The following is a 14,871-nucleotide window of genomic DNA, read 5'->3' as shown; positions in this document are numbered from 1 at the left end:
GAAGCACTGCACCTTACACCGCCACGAGTAATACGATACGACATAGCCTCGCACTCTTCTTGGCCTGACTTGTGCGTCTACTATATATTTTGCCAGGGATCCTTGGACCGATACGATGCGCGCTTCCACCATCATCGCTCCGCTTTTCTTCGCGGCCACAAGCCTCGCCCAGGCGGTTGAGGAGGGCATTGCGCCCGAGGCTCCCGCGCCCGAGGGCTGCAAGACCACCGTCGACACGCCCTTTCGCATCGGCACGCTCGAGAACCCCACTCTGAAGAAGCGCGAGACCGCTCAAGAGGTACATCCACCTCCTCCCCATACACCCACTGCACAGTATATTGACGTGATAACCCCAGGCATCTGACGGCGACCTCCTCTGCACCCTCGAAGACGGCATCCTGCACGACCAATACGGCCGCACCGGCTCCATTGTCGCAAACCAACAATTCCAATTCGACGGCCCACCACAGGCCGGCGCCATCTACACGGGCGGCTTCTCCGTCTGCGCCAACGACTCGCTCGCCATCGGCGGCAGCACACGCTGGTGGCGCTGCATGAGCGGCGCCTTTGGCAACCTGTACGACCAGTGGATCGGCGCCCAGTGCCACGAGATTCGCATCCAGGCCATTTACGATGAGTCGCCAGCGGCGAGCAGCAGTCGTAGCAGCAGCGAGGCCGAGGCGAGCAGTACCATGAGCAGTGCGCTCGAGGGGTCGACGAGTGTGATTTCGGCGACGGAGACGAGCGGGCTGAGCAGCGAGAGCAGGTCCATGACTGGCAGTGGGTTCTCGTCTGCGACGCCCTTTTCCAACAGCGCGACGGCGACGGGCTCTGAGAGCGCGGATGCAACGGCCTCTGGCGACGCGGCTGCGCCTCCTGCTGAGGGCGTTGCTGCGTCCATGGGCATGGCTCCCTTTGCCATGTTCGGCACGTCCATGGTTTTCCTTGGCGCGGCTTTGGTGCTTTAGAGCGGTGCGTTGTACCGCTCCGCTGCTTGAGAGATTGTTCATCACTCGTGCATTGCATGCTGGGCTGCGCTCGGCCTCTGTTTATACCTGCATGGTATTGCATCTTTTGTACTACCCCGTTCAACTTGCAATTAGCGAGCATATCGTGGCACGGCGCGCACCCAGCTGGCGCTTGTTGTCGCGGCTATTTTGGATAGCGTGTCAGCGGCCATGATTGATGGTTGACATTGGCGCTTTTTGTTTTGGGCTTTGATGAGAGAGGACGATACTCTGAGATACACATGGGTTACGCATTCGGTATATGGAGCTTAGATTAGCGTCCACGCCTTAATTATAATACTTTACGAACTTGGGTTGGCTTGATATGTGTGACTTGGATACTTTGTTTATGTTCCTATGGGTTTGAGACAATCATTTTCTATGTGATACCCGTCCCGTGACTGCTCTTGATGTAGTTGGAAGATTCCTGGCTCTGTGTTGCTCGAACCATTGCAAAAAAGATAAGAAACACGACTAAAAATGTATACATCCAGACAAAAAAGTCCAAGAAAAGAACCATCATCATACCACCAGCGCGCCGCAAGCCACCCACATATCAAAAATCACTCCCAAGCTCATCAAACCCATCCTCCGGCGCAGCCATAGCCTCACAGCTCCCCTCCAACAACCCCCTCACCTTTTCCATAACCCCAGCCTGCTGCTTCCACCTCGCGACCTGGCACTCGATCCTCACCCTCAGCTCATCGCTCCACGCGACAGGGTTCCCTGGCACACTCTTCGCATTGCTAATCATGGACGGTAACAAAATCGTCGTCTGGAACCCGGGTATAGACATGTACGATTTGAATTCCGTGTACGTAGCATCTAACGCGCGGAGTGAGGACTCGAGGGCCTGGTAGGTCGCATGTAAGTCGCGGAGGTAGGAGAGTTGGGATGGGGAGAGCGCGGCGGTGCGGCGCAGGAGGAGGAGCACGCTTATAGCGACGTTTTCGATGCGGGTCAGTGGGGAGGAGGCGTGGCGAGTGGATGGGATGCCGAAGAGGGGGGTGAGGGGGCGCATGGCCCAGCGGATGGTGTTGTCGAGTTGGGTGGTGGTTAGTGACGAGAGAAGGCGTGTGCGGCGGATGGAGCGGAGGCAGTCTTCGTGGTGGGAGAATGTGAATCTGGAGTCGCGTTTCTGTTGGGTTTGTTAGTTGGAGAGCAGTGTGTAGAGAGAGAGAGAGAGCTCTGTGGGGGGCACCAACTTCGTCCATTAGTATGCGTAGTGCGCGTTCTGTTTTGAGGAACCGGACGAGCATGTCTTTCCATGCTACACGTACAAGGCCCGTCCGTAGGTTGACGTCAAAGTCGAAATGTAAGCGATTTATGTCGACGGGAAAGTCTAGGTCCAGGACGGCGTGGTCCAGCCGGATGCACCAGCGCAGTAAACCATAAAGTTCTTCGTTCTGTAGCATTGCCAGTCGATCGAGTAGGCCGAGCCACTGTGGCGCGACGCCATTAAGCGTATCTCCCGGTTGTGTCTCTAAACCACATATCGTTCTGAACGCGCGGTACCATTCATCCTTGATCCTGAACACGGCGTGTTTACCGCTCCAAATTGGTCTTTTTTCCTCCAGACACTTCGCATCCTGCTCGATGCTCACAAAATCCGCCTCAATCAAGTGCACAGCCTCATACTCTTCATCGTCCAAAACGTCCATACGGGGGTCATCTCTTGGCCCCACATATCCCACCAACTGCGTCCTCTGCACACAATGATACAGCACCCGGCCATCAATCGCGTCGCGAAACCCACGGCACACTAGCCGCCAATCGAGCACATGATCGACAGGAACGTGTTCGAGAACCTGGAGCAGCAGTTCAGCGGGAAGCCGCGCTAGCGTTGGGTGGCCATGTGCAGACTCGGGCAGCGGCGCCTGGCTCGAGTCGATGGACGAGATGAGGGCGGCGACATCGTCTTGTGTGAAGCCGAGCTGGATGTGGCGGCCCAGATACGGGGGCAGAGCGTCGCTGGTTTGGCGGCGAGGCGTCGACGGCGCTGCTGCATAGGGTAGCGTAACGGTCGCGCTAGAGCGCCCGGGTGACTGCGACATTGGTCTTGGGGGTGGAGATGCGGGGAGGGGGGATGGCTAGGGGGGTGGTGTGCCGTTTTAGTTTCGGCCGGATGCGCGCACGTGGTTTGTGTGACGCGGTGGGACTCTGGCTCTGTTACACGACATGTGTGTTTATTACGAATGTCGGGCTTTTGCAAGTAGAGGTTTTTGGGGGTTTAGGGGCCGTGGCGGAACCGTGCCACGCTCTCATCATGACTAGACGGGCGGGAGACGCCATTGCATCCTCGCAAGAAAGCGCGGTAAGCATTGCATGCCATAAGTGTGTAGAATTGCCTTATAGCTCAAGGGGGCCATGATTCAGCAATAGTTACCGGGTTGTGCGTTGGGGAACGGTTAAATTATTGTTTCGCTGGGGCCTGTCGTCTGGATGACTGCTGTACCGTGGTTCCCGGCGTGATACCGTAATAGACTAGCCGGTTACCGCAAGTAGACTAGCGCAGCAAAAGTCAACGGGAAACACTGGATTATCATTGAGATTGTTCATTTACGCAACGGGATACGTCTCCACCCGACACAACGACACTAACACAGCAACCGCCTATCCTTGGGAAGCGGCAGCAAGGTAAGGGCAACTGGCAAAGTCAAAGGAAAGGCCAATTCAAGCCTTCGTTCCGTCCATCGGCTGCCTCCGCCTGTCATCAATCTTTCTGATACCTTGACTGTCGAAAACATTCCTCGCGAGATGCGAAACCCCCTGTTATGGCTACTACAGAGCCGTCAGCGCCTGTACCAAGCCCAAGACCAACGAACAGCCCATGCATCATTCTGAAAGCGTCAACACCAGACCTTACAATCGAGTCCGTCGAGCGCGAAAGCCCCCTCGGAAAGATCACAGTCCCTGACGACAAGAAGATGTTAACCGCGGCTTTCTCAAAGACATGTCGCAAAACATGCATCGCCAAATTATGGGCGTAAAACTTCCCTTAATCACCTAAAGCCCTGAGCATGCAATGTCTGAAAGTATGATAGGTACCACGTCATAGTCCCTGGAATCGTGCTAACAGACTTTGAGTAAGTGCTAGAGTGGGAGTGTATGAGAAGCGCATAGGTCAGTGTGGGGGCCGACCTGCCGCGTATACGGTATATCCCACCCAGCCGGTCTGAGGCCGCTACTACGGTAGTAAGCTCCGCTTGAGTCGCGGCTGCAACGAGCCCTACCGGGTGCGCAATGGCCTTCGCACCATGTCTTGCAAAGATGCGATCACCACCCTTTGCAAGACTTGCGGCCCCAATCTGCACCTCAGAGAGGTTTTATCGTTAGCGAGCAAATCCAGTCGATCAGCGCCAAAACGGTTCGTGAAAACCCAGTGAAGGCTTCGCTAACCAACAAAACTTGATCAAGTTCAACATCAAGTCCCTGCTAGATCTCCGACACTCCGCGACTCCACGACCCGCTCAGCATCGCGCACCCCAGCTTGACGTTGAAAGAGTCCCGTGCCCGCGTATGCTCGGTTACGCATTACCGATTCTCCAAAGCGGAGAGAGTGGGTCAGGTCTTAGCCGCTGCTCAGCCCCGGCAGATGGCCCGGGTGGGGTACATCTCCATTTTAGTTGTCAACGAATAGTCTTGAGCATCGTGCGGATATGGACAGCCTCTCGACTTCCTTTGCAGCTGCCAGAGGCATGAGGGGAAGACTGCTGCATCTCTGTAGCAGTACATCTCACCATGGCTCCCTCTCGGTACCATAACCACCCTGCGCCTCCTCACCACTCTCTCCAAACCGACAGAAGCCCTGATACCATCCCAACATGGCTCCTGCAGTCCGTCGACCAGTCCGCGTTGGCGGTGCCTCAGGTGGCTTCTCCGACCGCGTCCGAGCAATCGCATCTCTGGCAAAAGACGACGTCGATGTCATCGTAGGAGACTGGCTCTCCGAGATGACAATGACCATGCACGGCACTGGAAAGCTCAGGAACAAGGAGCAAATGCTTCAAGCGCGTTCTTTCGAGGAAAAGCTCAACTATGCCATGTTTGCTGAGAACTTTATGGATTGCTTTACACCCGCGATACAGGACATTGCTACCCGCGGCATCAAGGTCTGTGTTAATGCTGGCGCGTCAGATACAGAGCTGCTGGCTCAACTCGTGGATAAGACATGTAAGGAAGCTGGATATCCGTTGAAGGTAGCTTGGATTGAGGGCGATGATGTTACAGGCACTGTCAAGAGCATGTTGGATAAAGGCGAGGGGTTCAAGAGTTTGATGCATGAGAAGTCGGTGGCAGAATGGGGACTGGAACCTGTTTGCGCCCAATGCTATCTTGGTGGTTTGGGTATTGCTAGAGCACTCACGGAAGGTGCTGACATTGTCATTGCGGGTCGTGTTTCAGACGCTTCACCTATCATCGGCGCTGCGGCTTGGTGGCATGAATGGACGAATGATCAATTCGACGAGCTGGCTGGCTCTCTTGTAATTGGTAAGTCATTCATTCTCATCCTCCTACGATATACTAAGCGCTCAAGGTCATCTTCTGGAATGCGCTGCATATGTATCCGGAGGCTACTGCTCAGACTTCCGTAGTCTGCTGGCACAAGGCAAGCACATCAATATGGGCTTCCCTATCTGCGCCATCGACAACAAGGGGGAGGGTGTGATGTACAAGGAGAAGAACACCGGCGGCTGTATGACTGTCAACTCTGTGACTTCCCAACTTCTCTACGAGATTCAAGGCCCACTGTACTACAACTGCGACGTGACCGCCGACTTGACAAACATCAAATTCGAGCAGATTGGCGAAGACCAAGTCAAAGTATCCGGTGTTAAAGGCCTCCCTCCACCGCCAACAACCAAAGTTGGCCTCACAGGCTTCGCCGGCTGGCAAGCTGAATACCACATATACCTTGTCGGGCTCCACATTGAAGAGAAATGCCAATGGATCGAAGAGCAGATCCGGTACGAGCTCGGTCCCGAGCTGATCAAAAAGTTCGACGTCCTCAAGTTTATGCAGAACGGCTCCTCCGTCATTGACTGCCGCAACCAAGACGTCGCCACAGTCGATTTCCGCGTCTTTGCTCAATCCAAAGATAGGGAACTACTCAACATGCGTAACCCAAAGGGCTTCTTCCGCATATCCATGGTAAACTTCTTGATGTCCTGTCCCGGCGCCTCACTAGGCAACGACGTCCGACAAGCAGAGGGGAAACCATACTACGAGTACCACCCCTCTCTACTGCCCCAATCAGCGGTAAAGCAGCGTGTTCATTGTATCTGGGACGGCGAAACATCGTCTGGCTTCAAACACAGCAAGAAAACAGTAGATGTTCCCCTCGCACCCACATTCCAGGAGTACCCCCGTCAACAACCCTCGTATGAAACGGACTCTCCTATATCCCTTGAGCACTTTGGCCCCACCGTGCGCCTCCCTCTCGGATCCATAGTTCTCGGCCGCTCCGGCGACAAGTGTTCAGACGCCAACGTTGGATTCTTCGTACGTCACGAGGATGAATGGCAGTGGCTACGCAGTTTCCTCACCATTGATAAGATCAAAGAGTTATTAGGCCCGGAGGAATATAAAGGAAAAAAGATTGACCGGTTTGAAATGAAGAATCTGAGGGCTGTGCATTTTCTGTTACATGACCATTTGGACCGCGGATATGACGCGTGTAGTACTTATGATACTCTGGGGAAGAACGTTTGCGAGTATTTGAGGGCGAGGAGTGTGGACTTGCCGGTGAGGTTTGTGGAGAGGGGCGTGTTGTAGGTAAACGAAATTGCACATGGCTAGTGCTTGTTGCCAATCCGGCGTAGTCGTTCCGTGTATATAAACAAAGATGAGAGCCATGTACATGACCCTGTCAGGAAAGCTTTTGATAAGCCAAAAGTTTGCTTTCCGCGACCATGAAGTGATACCCTGAATCTTTCGATGAAGTTTTGACATAGTTTTTGTACTCTGTATTATATTGCACATGTCCGAACAGCAAAATTCCTTTCATACTGATTTGCAATCGTCTTCTTCTTCACATAAAAGTTTCGAAGAAGATATCTAATGGTTTTCAAAACACTGCGCGATGATGCTGACATTCCGGATAGCGGGCAATGACCTTTTCGAACCCATGGTACCTCCTCGAGACTTTTATGATATAGAAGAGCCAGAAATTGTTTCACTGTCGCTCAGGTTAATCCAGCTCTGCGATTCCTTGAGAAACCGTGTCATTGAATGGACCATAGGAGATCGGTTTTGGCAATCGTAGTAGTTGTATCTGATTTTCGGGGGGAAGCAAGAGAGCACAACAGACATTATCGTTTTTTTCTATCCTTTTGTTTTCCTTTTCGAGAGAATAGGTAGGAGAGATGGAGACCAAGGGCCTGTCGGAAAGGAGGCATTTATACAGATTTCAGTGCCCTAAGTTCGTGTAAAGACTGTTGAACAGGGTCTAGCAGCCATTCTACCATAATATTTTATTTTTAAGAACGACAATTGGCATTTTTTGAACTGAACCTCGGAGTGTGAGACCGTCATGTCACGACCCCGCGGTTGACTTCTAACATTCTGGTCTTGGTGTCCTTTAATCATTTGTTTTCATTGTAGCGGACTTTGCCTACCAACATGCAATTGTGGTCTGGTATTTGAAGTTGTAAAGAAGGGCTCGGGGCAATCCCACATTTTTGCCGATGTCAACTTTTTCGACTCAGTCGACATGTGCGTATCATCGCCATTTACGGTTTTAGGCAACTCCGCACTCAGCCAGCGCTCGTAGCTTGGTGGAACAGAGTTTTCAGCAGAGCATAAGTACGATTCACCTCCTTTTTGCATGAAAAGCGATCTTTTCAGAATTTCGTTGAGTACCTAGGTAGGTTTTGAGAAGAGGAGACAAGTACACCGAATATGCAGCTTTGGCCAACCAGTTTAGTTTCCAAAACTATGTGGTCGAGGAGTAGAGGGGAGTGTATTTTGGGGTGAGAGTTTTGTGTAGGCCTCGATGCTTCTAGTTTCCAAGGTTGACATCTCATCGTCGTCTTCCAATCATGCCGGCGATGATTGCGCTTTTTTCAGAACAAATGATAACTGCTTGGCCTGGATAACAGCCGCAGAGGCCCATGCTGTCAGCACATGTTAATTTGAAGTGCAGAAAAAGAGACGTCAGATGCAGGTTTTGCCATTTTTTTCCCAGGAGAGAGAGACATGGTGGGTTAGAGAGCAGCATATCGACTGGTCCTGATAAGTTTATGTAGTAGCGCGTTCCTGGCCGTGGAAGACATGCATGTCTCTCGAACCTGTTTGCGCCATGTCATGTGTACATGGCCCTTAGGCGAACACATGGTGTCAACATTTTGGTATGTGATGAAGGAGAAGATAAGAGGATCAGCAGTGGATGGGCTTATGTTCGTACTTCACGGGCTGGGTTACAGAGAGGTATGACGTAATGCTGGTCAGGATCACGCAAACATTTTAGAGTGCAACGCGCCGCCTCTTTTCATCGTTTGCGAAAACTTCATATTTTGGTAGGTCAACCTCAACGAGAATCAAGAGTCCTACCACAGAAAGGCACGTTTAGCCGAGAGTATCGGCTAAGCAGCTCTCGGGCATTTTCGTTGTCGGAGTATCCACTTATTGGTCCATCTTTCTCGGCCATGCTACCCGGAAACCCGGAACTTTTTGGATTGCGTCGACGTTTGATTGGCGCGCAATGCCCAGCTCTGTAATGTGTCCCCGAAACACCAAACGTCACGGTCCCCTATTACCGCTTTTGGAAAACCAATAATTCGGGCTCTGATTGCTGCGGTATGAGTTCCCGGCCATTATCGTGGCGTGACAACAGGTCATGGCAGGTAATACGTAGAAGTGGGTAATGGAACAGGCTGTTTGTAGTAAGTGTGGAAAGTAGGAGGATGGAGCGGAAACAAAGGCCGAAGGCGTGTTACTGTATAGAGTATGAAGAGAGAAGAGGTGTAGATTGTAGTGTCCTGCGGTCTTTTGCTCCGCGTCGTGTGGGTCGAATCAGACGATGCAGGTTGTTACCCATGACTTGATTATGACAAGCCGCAAGCGACAGTAGGGAGCATAGACCCTGCCAGGTTACTTCACAATATTTCGAAGGTCGAAGGAGCCACGCGCCCCGCTTCAGGCTTGAATGAAGGCCTTATCGAGGCAGATACCATGGTATCGTCATCTGTACTTTGTGTCATACAAGCACGGTGATGGGTCCTATGAAGACATGCTAGGCTGACGATCCTCGACATCACACATGCTAGAAAACAGTAGAGGTTTTTGATTTTCTAGAACAGGGGCAGGAATAAATTGTCGAAATATAACAGTGGGCGTGATTCGTTTCGGGAAATACTGCGCAGCAATATTCCGTCGCACCGTTCCAAATTTTTTCCATCGAAAGATTCAGCCACGAAAACTCGTCATGATTCTTTTGAAGCAACCTCTGAGGTCTTAAACGCAGAGGAGAACATATGGTTTGCGTCAGAGATTTTTTGATAATTGATTCTAATGGACGAGTTTGATAAACAAGACTTGTACTTCGCGAACGAGTTTTTATATCGCCAGCTGGTAAAAGGCCACGCAAGCCTGCCGTAGACTTTCCCTAGTAAACGAAAATGTATAGCTGCAGTTTGCAGAATGATTGTGGTACTGTTCACAGCTGAAGTATATAGTATATGGCGCAGCTTTCTCCGACGAGCAAGACATGGAGTGAGCTGATATCGATTTATGATTCGCAGAGCAGCCAGAGTCATTGGTGGTTGATCTTCAGTTTTGAGCTCGCGGGGAGGTTTTCCAAATCCCTTGTTGCATGGAAACAAGCGTAGGCGAACTTTGGAAAAGATGAGTATTTTCAATCACTGGTTTCGCTCTCTGTCCGCTTGGCCTTTGTAATTCCTCTCGAGTGGAGAGCGACATAGTTCTGTTTTCCAAAGTTTCTTATCGCTAGTCTAGGAAACAATAAAGACATGGCTTTGATATGCTTAAATTTTTGATGCAGTGGGCGCGGGTCGTGTCGCCAAACAGTAAGATGAATTAGTTGCAAATCTGTGCATAATGACTTTTGATCAATGATTAGGACATGATAAACTCCGGAGCCATTGAGCTGGAGTTTTGCCTTTCTGGTGAACTCAATGAGAAGTAGATGCAAAAAGACAGCTTGATGTCGACGAGTATTTATACTAATAGATTTCGCAACTCTGCACGTGAAACCAATCTTGACTAGCACCCAAGTACCGTGAAGTCTACTACCGTACCAGTCATGTCTATCATAGTCTCGCGCTTGCGCCCGCGCTTGACATTGCCGCCTGCTCAATCAAAAAACCTGCAAAGAACTTGGCGATACCCTCAAAGTTTTCCAGAGTCGTGACCATGGAAACATCTACATCGCATTAGTATGTTCGTCTTCCATCTGTCATTCAGTCATGGTCGCTTACATTGATCTGGCCTAACAATGACTACAGCGCCCACATCCGGGTTGACACCGTATCTCTCGTAAGCGCGTCCGTGACCGGAGTTGTAATGTTCGTCGTCGACGTATGTCTTGTGGAGATCTAAAGTAATTGTCAGCATGCTTTGGTTTCAGGAGCGAGAATGAAACATACCGCGTATACCCCACTTCCCGCTCTTGGGCCAGAAGTAGTCCGGTATGCGTTCTTGTTCGGTTTCGTTGAACTTGCTACTCAGCACCAGGATAGGTTCGATAACGCTGTCGATGTGGTTCGTCGCGGATGTGTATCGACGGGCGGTTGATTCAAGAGCTTCAGCCAGCTATGCAATATTAGTACGGTGGGTAGCCTTCAAAGGTTGGAGACCATACCTCATTCAATCGCTTCTGGTGCGCTGCCTGATTGACATCCCCAGCAAATATCACGACCCGCCATCTTCCATCGCTCTTGAGCACACTCTGTAACTGCACAGCCTTGCAGTCGCAAAACCGTATGACCTGTGCACTCGGGAAGCGCATTCCTACCGTGACTGCGGTCGCCACACTACCATCGCTTCGCATCCCACTAGTGACCATGGAGTCTTCGTATCTCGCCGTGAAGCCCGCCATATAACGCCCGCTTTTCGTGAAATAGTCGGCAAACTCACCCTCGTACTTTTCTTTCCGGCTGAACATCTTGGCAAGCTCTCTGTCAAACGCGATGAGATCGGCCGCTGTCTTGCTTCGTTCAGTGACATATGTCGAGATCAGGGATGGAGGCGAGAGACCAGATAATACGAATCCTAGCTTCCAGCCAATGTTGTAGCCATCTTGAAGCGACACATTCATTCCCTGTCCTGCTTTTGGCGAATGCGTATGACACGCATCGCCAGTCAGAAACACGCGGTTGTGAGCGTGGAAAGCAGACGCAAGACGCTGTCCGATACTATATGCGCTCCACCAGAACACGTCTGCAAAGTCCATGGTATACGGCGCAAAGATTTGTCGAGCCTGGTCTTGCAAGTCGGCCAGTTTCACTTCCTTGGGATGTACGCCTGCGGGAAGTTGGATATAGAAACGGACTAGCTGGCCACCCTCGCGCGGGATGATGAGCAGGTTGCCAGCGGCGCTGTGTATGGTGCATTTGCGACGGATGTCGGGAAAGGAAGTAAGCGGGTAGACATCCATGACGCCCCAGACGGTGTCGGAAGTATCGCCCAGCATGCGGATGTCGAGTGCTTTTCGGATAGTCGAATGTGCGCCATCGCAGCCTAGGACGTACTTTGCTTCCCAGACTTTTTCTTTTCCGTCTTTCTCTGCAGTGACTTTGACACAATGCGCATTTGGGTCGTCTTTGCTCATCTCGTCAATGTCGACAGCTTTGACAGCCCATCCATACTCGATGCCGTTGCTTGTGCCTTCTTTCCACGCCCCCCTCTCTCTCATCACAGTCTCGATCCTGCCTAGCATTAATCCGTTCATACGGGCTTGGTTCAGTATCACATGCGGCAAGTGACTTAAACCCTTCTCTGTGTCGACGGATCTGCTCTTCCTCTTGATACCACCTTTCGCATTTCCGCTGCCATCTTCATCCACCCCCCAGAAACACACTTCCAGGATGTGATATGCTTCCCGCAACAGCTCTTCTGATAGACCGAATGATTCGTAGATCTCTACTGTACGGACTTGCACGCCGTCTGCTTGACCAATCTCTAGCGGCCCGGATCGTCTTTCTAGAATGGTAAAGGGTATGTTGAAAATCGCGAGCCAAGTTGCCGCAAAGATACCAGCGGAGCCAGAACCGGCGATGAGAATGTCTGTCTTTGGCATCGTGTTGTTGTAATTATGATCGGTTATCCTCTGTTGAGACTCTGGTGAATTGCAGTCCGGACCCGTGAATGATGTGATGATGACAAGTAATCATGCGCAGTGAACAAATGGTCGAAAGCCTAAAAGAGACGACGACATCCAGTCCGCGGTGCTATAAGATAAGGCCTTGAGATGGTCGCTCAACAGATGCCGCATGGCTGCCGAACGCGATATCCGGAGGTGCATCGGCAAGCGGGGACGCACATCGTCCCACTCACTAGCGTATCATGACCCAACAGCGAATCCGGGGAAGGAGCCGGATATGTATTCTCCCAAGATTTGGGAAGAAATGGAAGTCGACGTTATTCCCCAATAATGTAGCAAGGATATCCAAAGCAATGATTCTGGCGTCGAGGGCTAGGAAAATGTAGGCGACGTTTCAACATGGCACTTCGTGCGCAACCATGAGGAGACGTCGGTTCGGACATCACGATGCGCAAATCGGCGACTTCGGTCGCTGTGAGAGATTTGTATTAGTATATACTATATAAGCGCTAAAAATGGTCGTAATCGCGTGTGCGTAGTGCTGCTGAAAAGCACACTATCAGGTGCTTTCGCAGGCTCTGTATCCTCCCAAGTCGTTCCAAAAAAAAGCGCCGAATCGTTTTGCCGAAGCATGGATACGCCAAACTCCGTCCTATGCGTATAAAGGTATGTGCAAAAAATCATTCGGGGTGAGATAGGCACGAGAGGCTATCGTAAGTTTAATGGCCAACGGCGGAGTAGTGCGAGTTGCGCGGGTGGTATGGTTGCTGGTATAGTGATGGCTCGTAATCGGATTGTTGGTACATGGTGCCGCGCTTGTCTTCGTAGTCCAGAGGCTCTTTGATCTCCCAGTTGTGCTGCTTGACGCCGACGGAGAATTCGAGATCCTCGCGGGTGATGGAGTCCCAGTACTATATGAATGTTAGTGTGGTTCAACATGCGGTGTGGTAAGAGCTAGTGTACCTTGTAGACCATCATGACTGCGAGCAGATTGCAAATGGTAGCAAAGAAGAGGCCATCAATGTAGTGCTGTACTTGGTCGCAGATGGTGTCGCTGAAGACGTAGAGGATGACTTGACCAATGACGAAGAAGAAGACGCCAAACGAGATATCGCCGAGGGGCCAGCGGTCTTCGAGTGTTCCAACCACCAGAATGATCTGGCTGACCGTGTAGATGAAGAGGCAGATGGCGTTGACAATGTAGGTAACGACGAAGATACCGACGGGGTTTTTAGGGTCCAGTCCGGCCCAGCCCTTGAAGGTCAAGAGGTTCACAGCACCGCCGACGATGAACATGACGAGGGTGGAAAGACGCAGTAGCCATACTGATAGCGTTGTGCCGTCTTCGTAGAGCTGGAAACCGACGAAGCCGTTGATCAGCAAGCAGGTACATAGTGCCGAGACGAGACCATTTTGGGCGGCGGCGAAGTATGGGTAAGCGGCAGAGCCAGGGGCGGCGACACCGGCGTCGAGGACGAGCGATATAACGGTGAGGAAGAGGTAGATGTAGAAAAAGGACGTGATCTCCTTTCGCCCTGTGGTGCGTTAGTAGAAGCTCCCGAGGATATCCCGCAATGCGCCAACGTACCAACAGCTGTAAACTTGGAGCGCACATGGATAATCATGACCACTGTCATGACCATGGCCAAGATGTGCATAAAGTCATTCGCCGTCTCGAAAATGAGGGTATTCGCAATCTCGACCGTCCGCGCATAGCACTCGGTCTGGATGCCCACGCCATTATTGATATCCTGGTGGCCCACAAGGGCGCATAGCGGCAGCGGTGCCTTTTCGCAAAGCGACTGAAAGTCGCCGAAGCCCATGTTCGCTGAGGGTGAAACGTGCGGTGTCGCTCCGGATTACGGCGGGTCGGGCGCGGTGTAGGGCGGAAGCGTCGTGTTGGCGACGGTAGTGAGTGAGGTTTGATAGCGGAGGAAGGTGCAGACGGCTAGCGAGTGAACGTCTGCAAGGTAAACAGTAACGAGAGAAGGCGCGGTGGGGTGCGACGAGGGTCAGGGATACTATGGGGGCGGTTGTCAGGAGTGAATGCGCACTGTTGACACTTCCCGAGCCGCACTAGTCCCACAATGCAGGTCATGTGCGTCTTGGGGCTAGCGCAACGCTATTTTCGTCTTCCAAGCTTTTTCCTCTCCGCCCGGGCAACACCAACGATGCTACTTCGTGACTTTGTAGATTGAAGCCCATCACGTGCTGACACTTGCATACTGAACACATCTCTACTAAACAGCGGCATGGCCACGCCCACTTCTATCCATGTTTCGTCCGCCAGCACTTGTGGATGTGTTCCGCAATTTTTTTTGTTGCTGGACTCCTCGTCACCATTCTGCGAACCACCAAATCTTACCAAGTTCTGATACGCGATTGGTCCACGACGGTCAAACATGGATTGGCGAATCATCTCTATCAACGACATTAACAAATTCCTCGTTCTTGTGCAAGGCGACATTACCCAATCAACGGGTCGTAATTCTGGGGTGACGACCACCTTTGTCTCTGGGGTATTGTCAAGAAGCGATGTGACAAGTCTCGAAAGGTCTCTTATCACCCACACAAGGGCTAGTC

General features: G+C 51.7%; 5 protein-coding genes across 5 annotated transcripts; 2 read left to right on the top strand and 3 right to left on the bottom strand.

Moving 5' to 3' along the window:
• Positions 1–115: 115 nt before the first annotated feature.
• ACET3X_004581 (uncharacterized protein) lies at positions 116–968 on the top strand (the record flags this gene model as incomplete). Its single annotated transcript, XM_069450801.1, has 2 exons — positions 116–298; positions 357–968. The coding sequence occupies 2 exons, from the start codon at positions 116–118 to the stop codon at positions 966–968; spliced, it is 795 nt and encodes a 264-aa protein (XP_069308559.1).
• Positions 969–1,563: 595 nt separating this feature from the next.
• On the bottom strand, positions 1,564–3,061 carry ACET3X_004580 (uncharacterized protein; the record flags this gene model as incomplete). Its single annotated transcript, XM_069450800.1, has 2 exons — positions 1,564–2,145; positions 2,213–3,061. The coding sequence occupies 2 exons, from the start codon at positions 3,059–3,061 to the stop codon at positions 1,564–1,566; spliced, it is 1,431 nt and encodes a 476-aa protein (XP_069308558.1).
• Positions 3,062–3,571: 510 nt separating this feature from the next.
• ACET3X_004579 (uncharacterized protein) lies at positions 3,572–6,882 on the top strand. The gene is made up of 3 exons (XM_069450798.1): positions 3,572–4,042; positions 4,095–5,498; positions 5,545–6,882. Exons 2-3 carry the CDS (start codon positions 4,832–4,834, stop codon positions 6,780–6,782), a joined length of 1,905 nt encoding a protein of 634 aa, XP_069308557.1. The 5' UTR covers positions 3,572–4,042; positions 4,095–4,831; the 3' UTR covers positions 6,783–6,882.
• A 3,394-nt stretch (positions 6,883–10,276) lies between these two features.
• ACET3X_004578 (uncharacterized protein) lies at positions 10,277–12,264 on the bottom strand (the record flags this gene model as incomplete). Its single annotated transcript, XM_069450797.1, has 4 exons — positions 10,277–10,389; positions 10,445–10,561; positions 10,613–10,778; positions 10,828–12,264. The coding sequence occupies 4 exons, from the start codon at positions 12,262–12,264 to the stop codon at positions 10,277–10,279; spliced, it is 1,833 nt and encodes a 610-aa protein (XP_069308556.1).
• Positions 12,265–12,788: 524 nt separating this feature from the next.
• On the bottom strand, positions 12,789–14,342 carry ACET3X_004577 (uncharacterized protein). The gene is made up of 3 exons (XM_069450796.1): positions 13,877–14,342; positions 13,252–13,823; positions 12,789–13,199 (listed from the first exon to the last, which is right to left on the bottom strand). Exons 1-3 carry the CDS (start codon positions 14,109–14,111, stop codon positions 13,008–13,010), a joined length of 999 nt encoding a protein of 332 aa, XP_069308555.1. The 5' UTR covers positions 14,112–14,342; the 3' UTR covers positions 12,789–13,007.
• Between the last annotated feature and the right edge of the window lie 529 nt (positions 14,343–14,871).

This window comes from Alternaria dauci, chromosome 3, assembly GCF_042100115.1.
Source record: "Alternaria dauci strain A2016 chromosome 3, whole genome shotgun sequence".
Lineage (NCBI taxonomy): Eukaryota > Fungi > Ascomycota > Dothideomycetes > Pleosporales > Pleosporaceae > Alternaria > Alternaria dauci.
The sequence above is the reverse complement of the archived record's forward strand: the minus strand, read 5'-3'. Positions and strand labels throughout refer to the sequence as shown.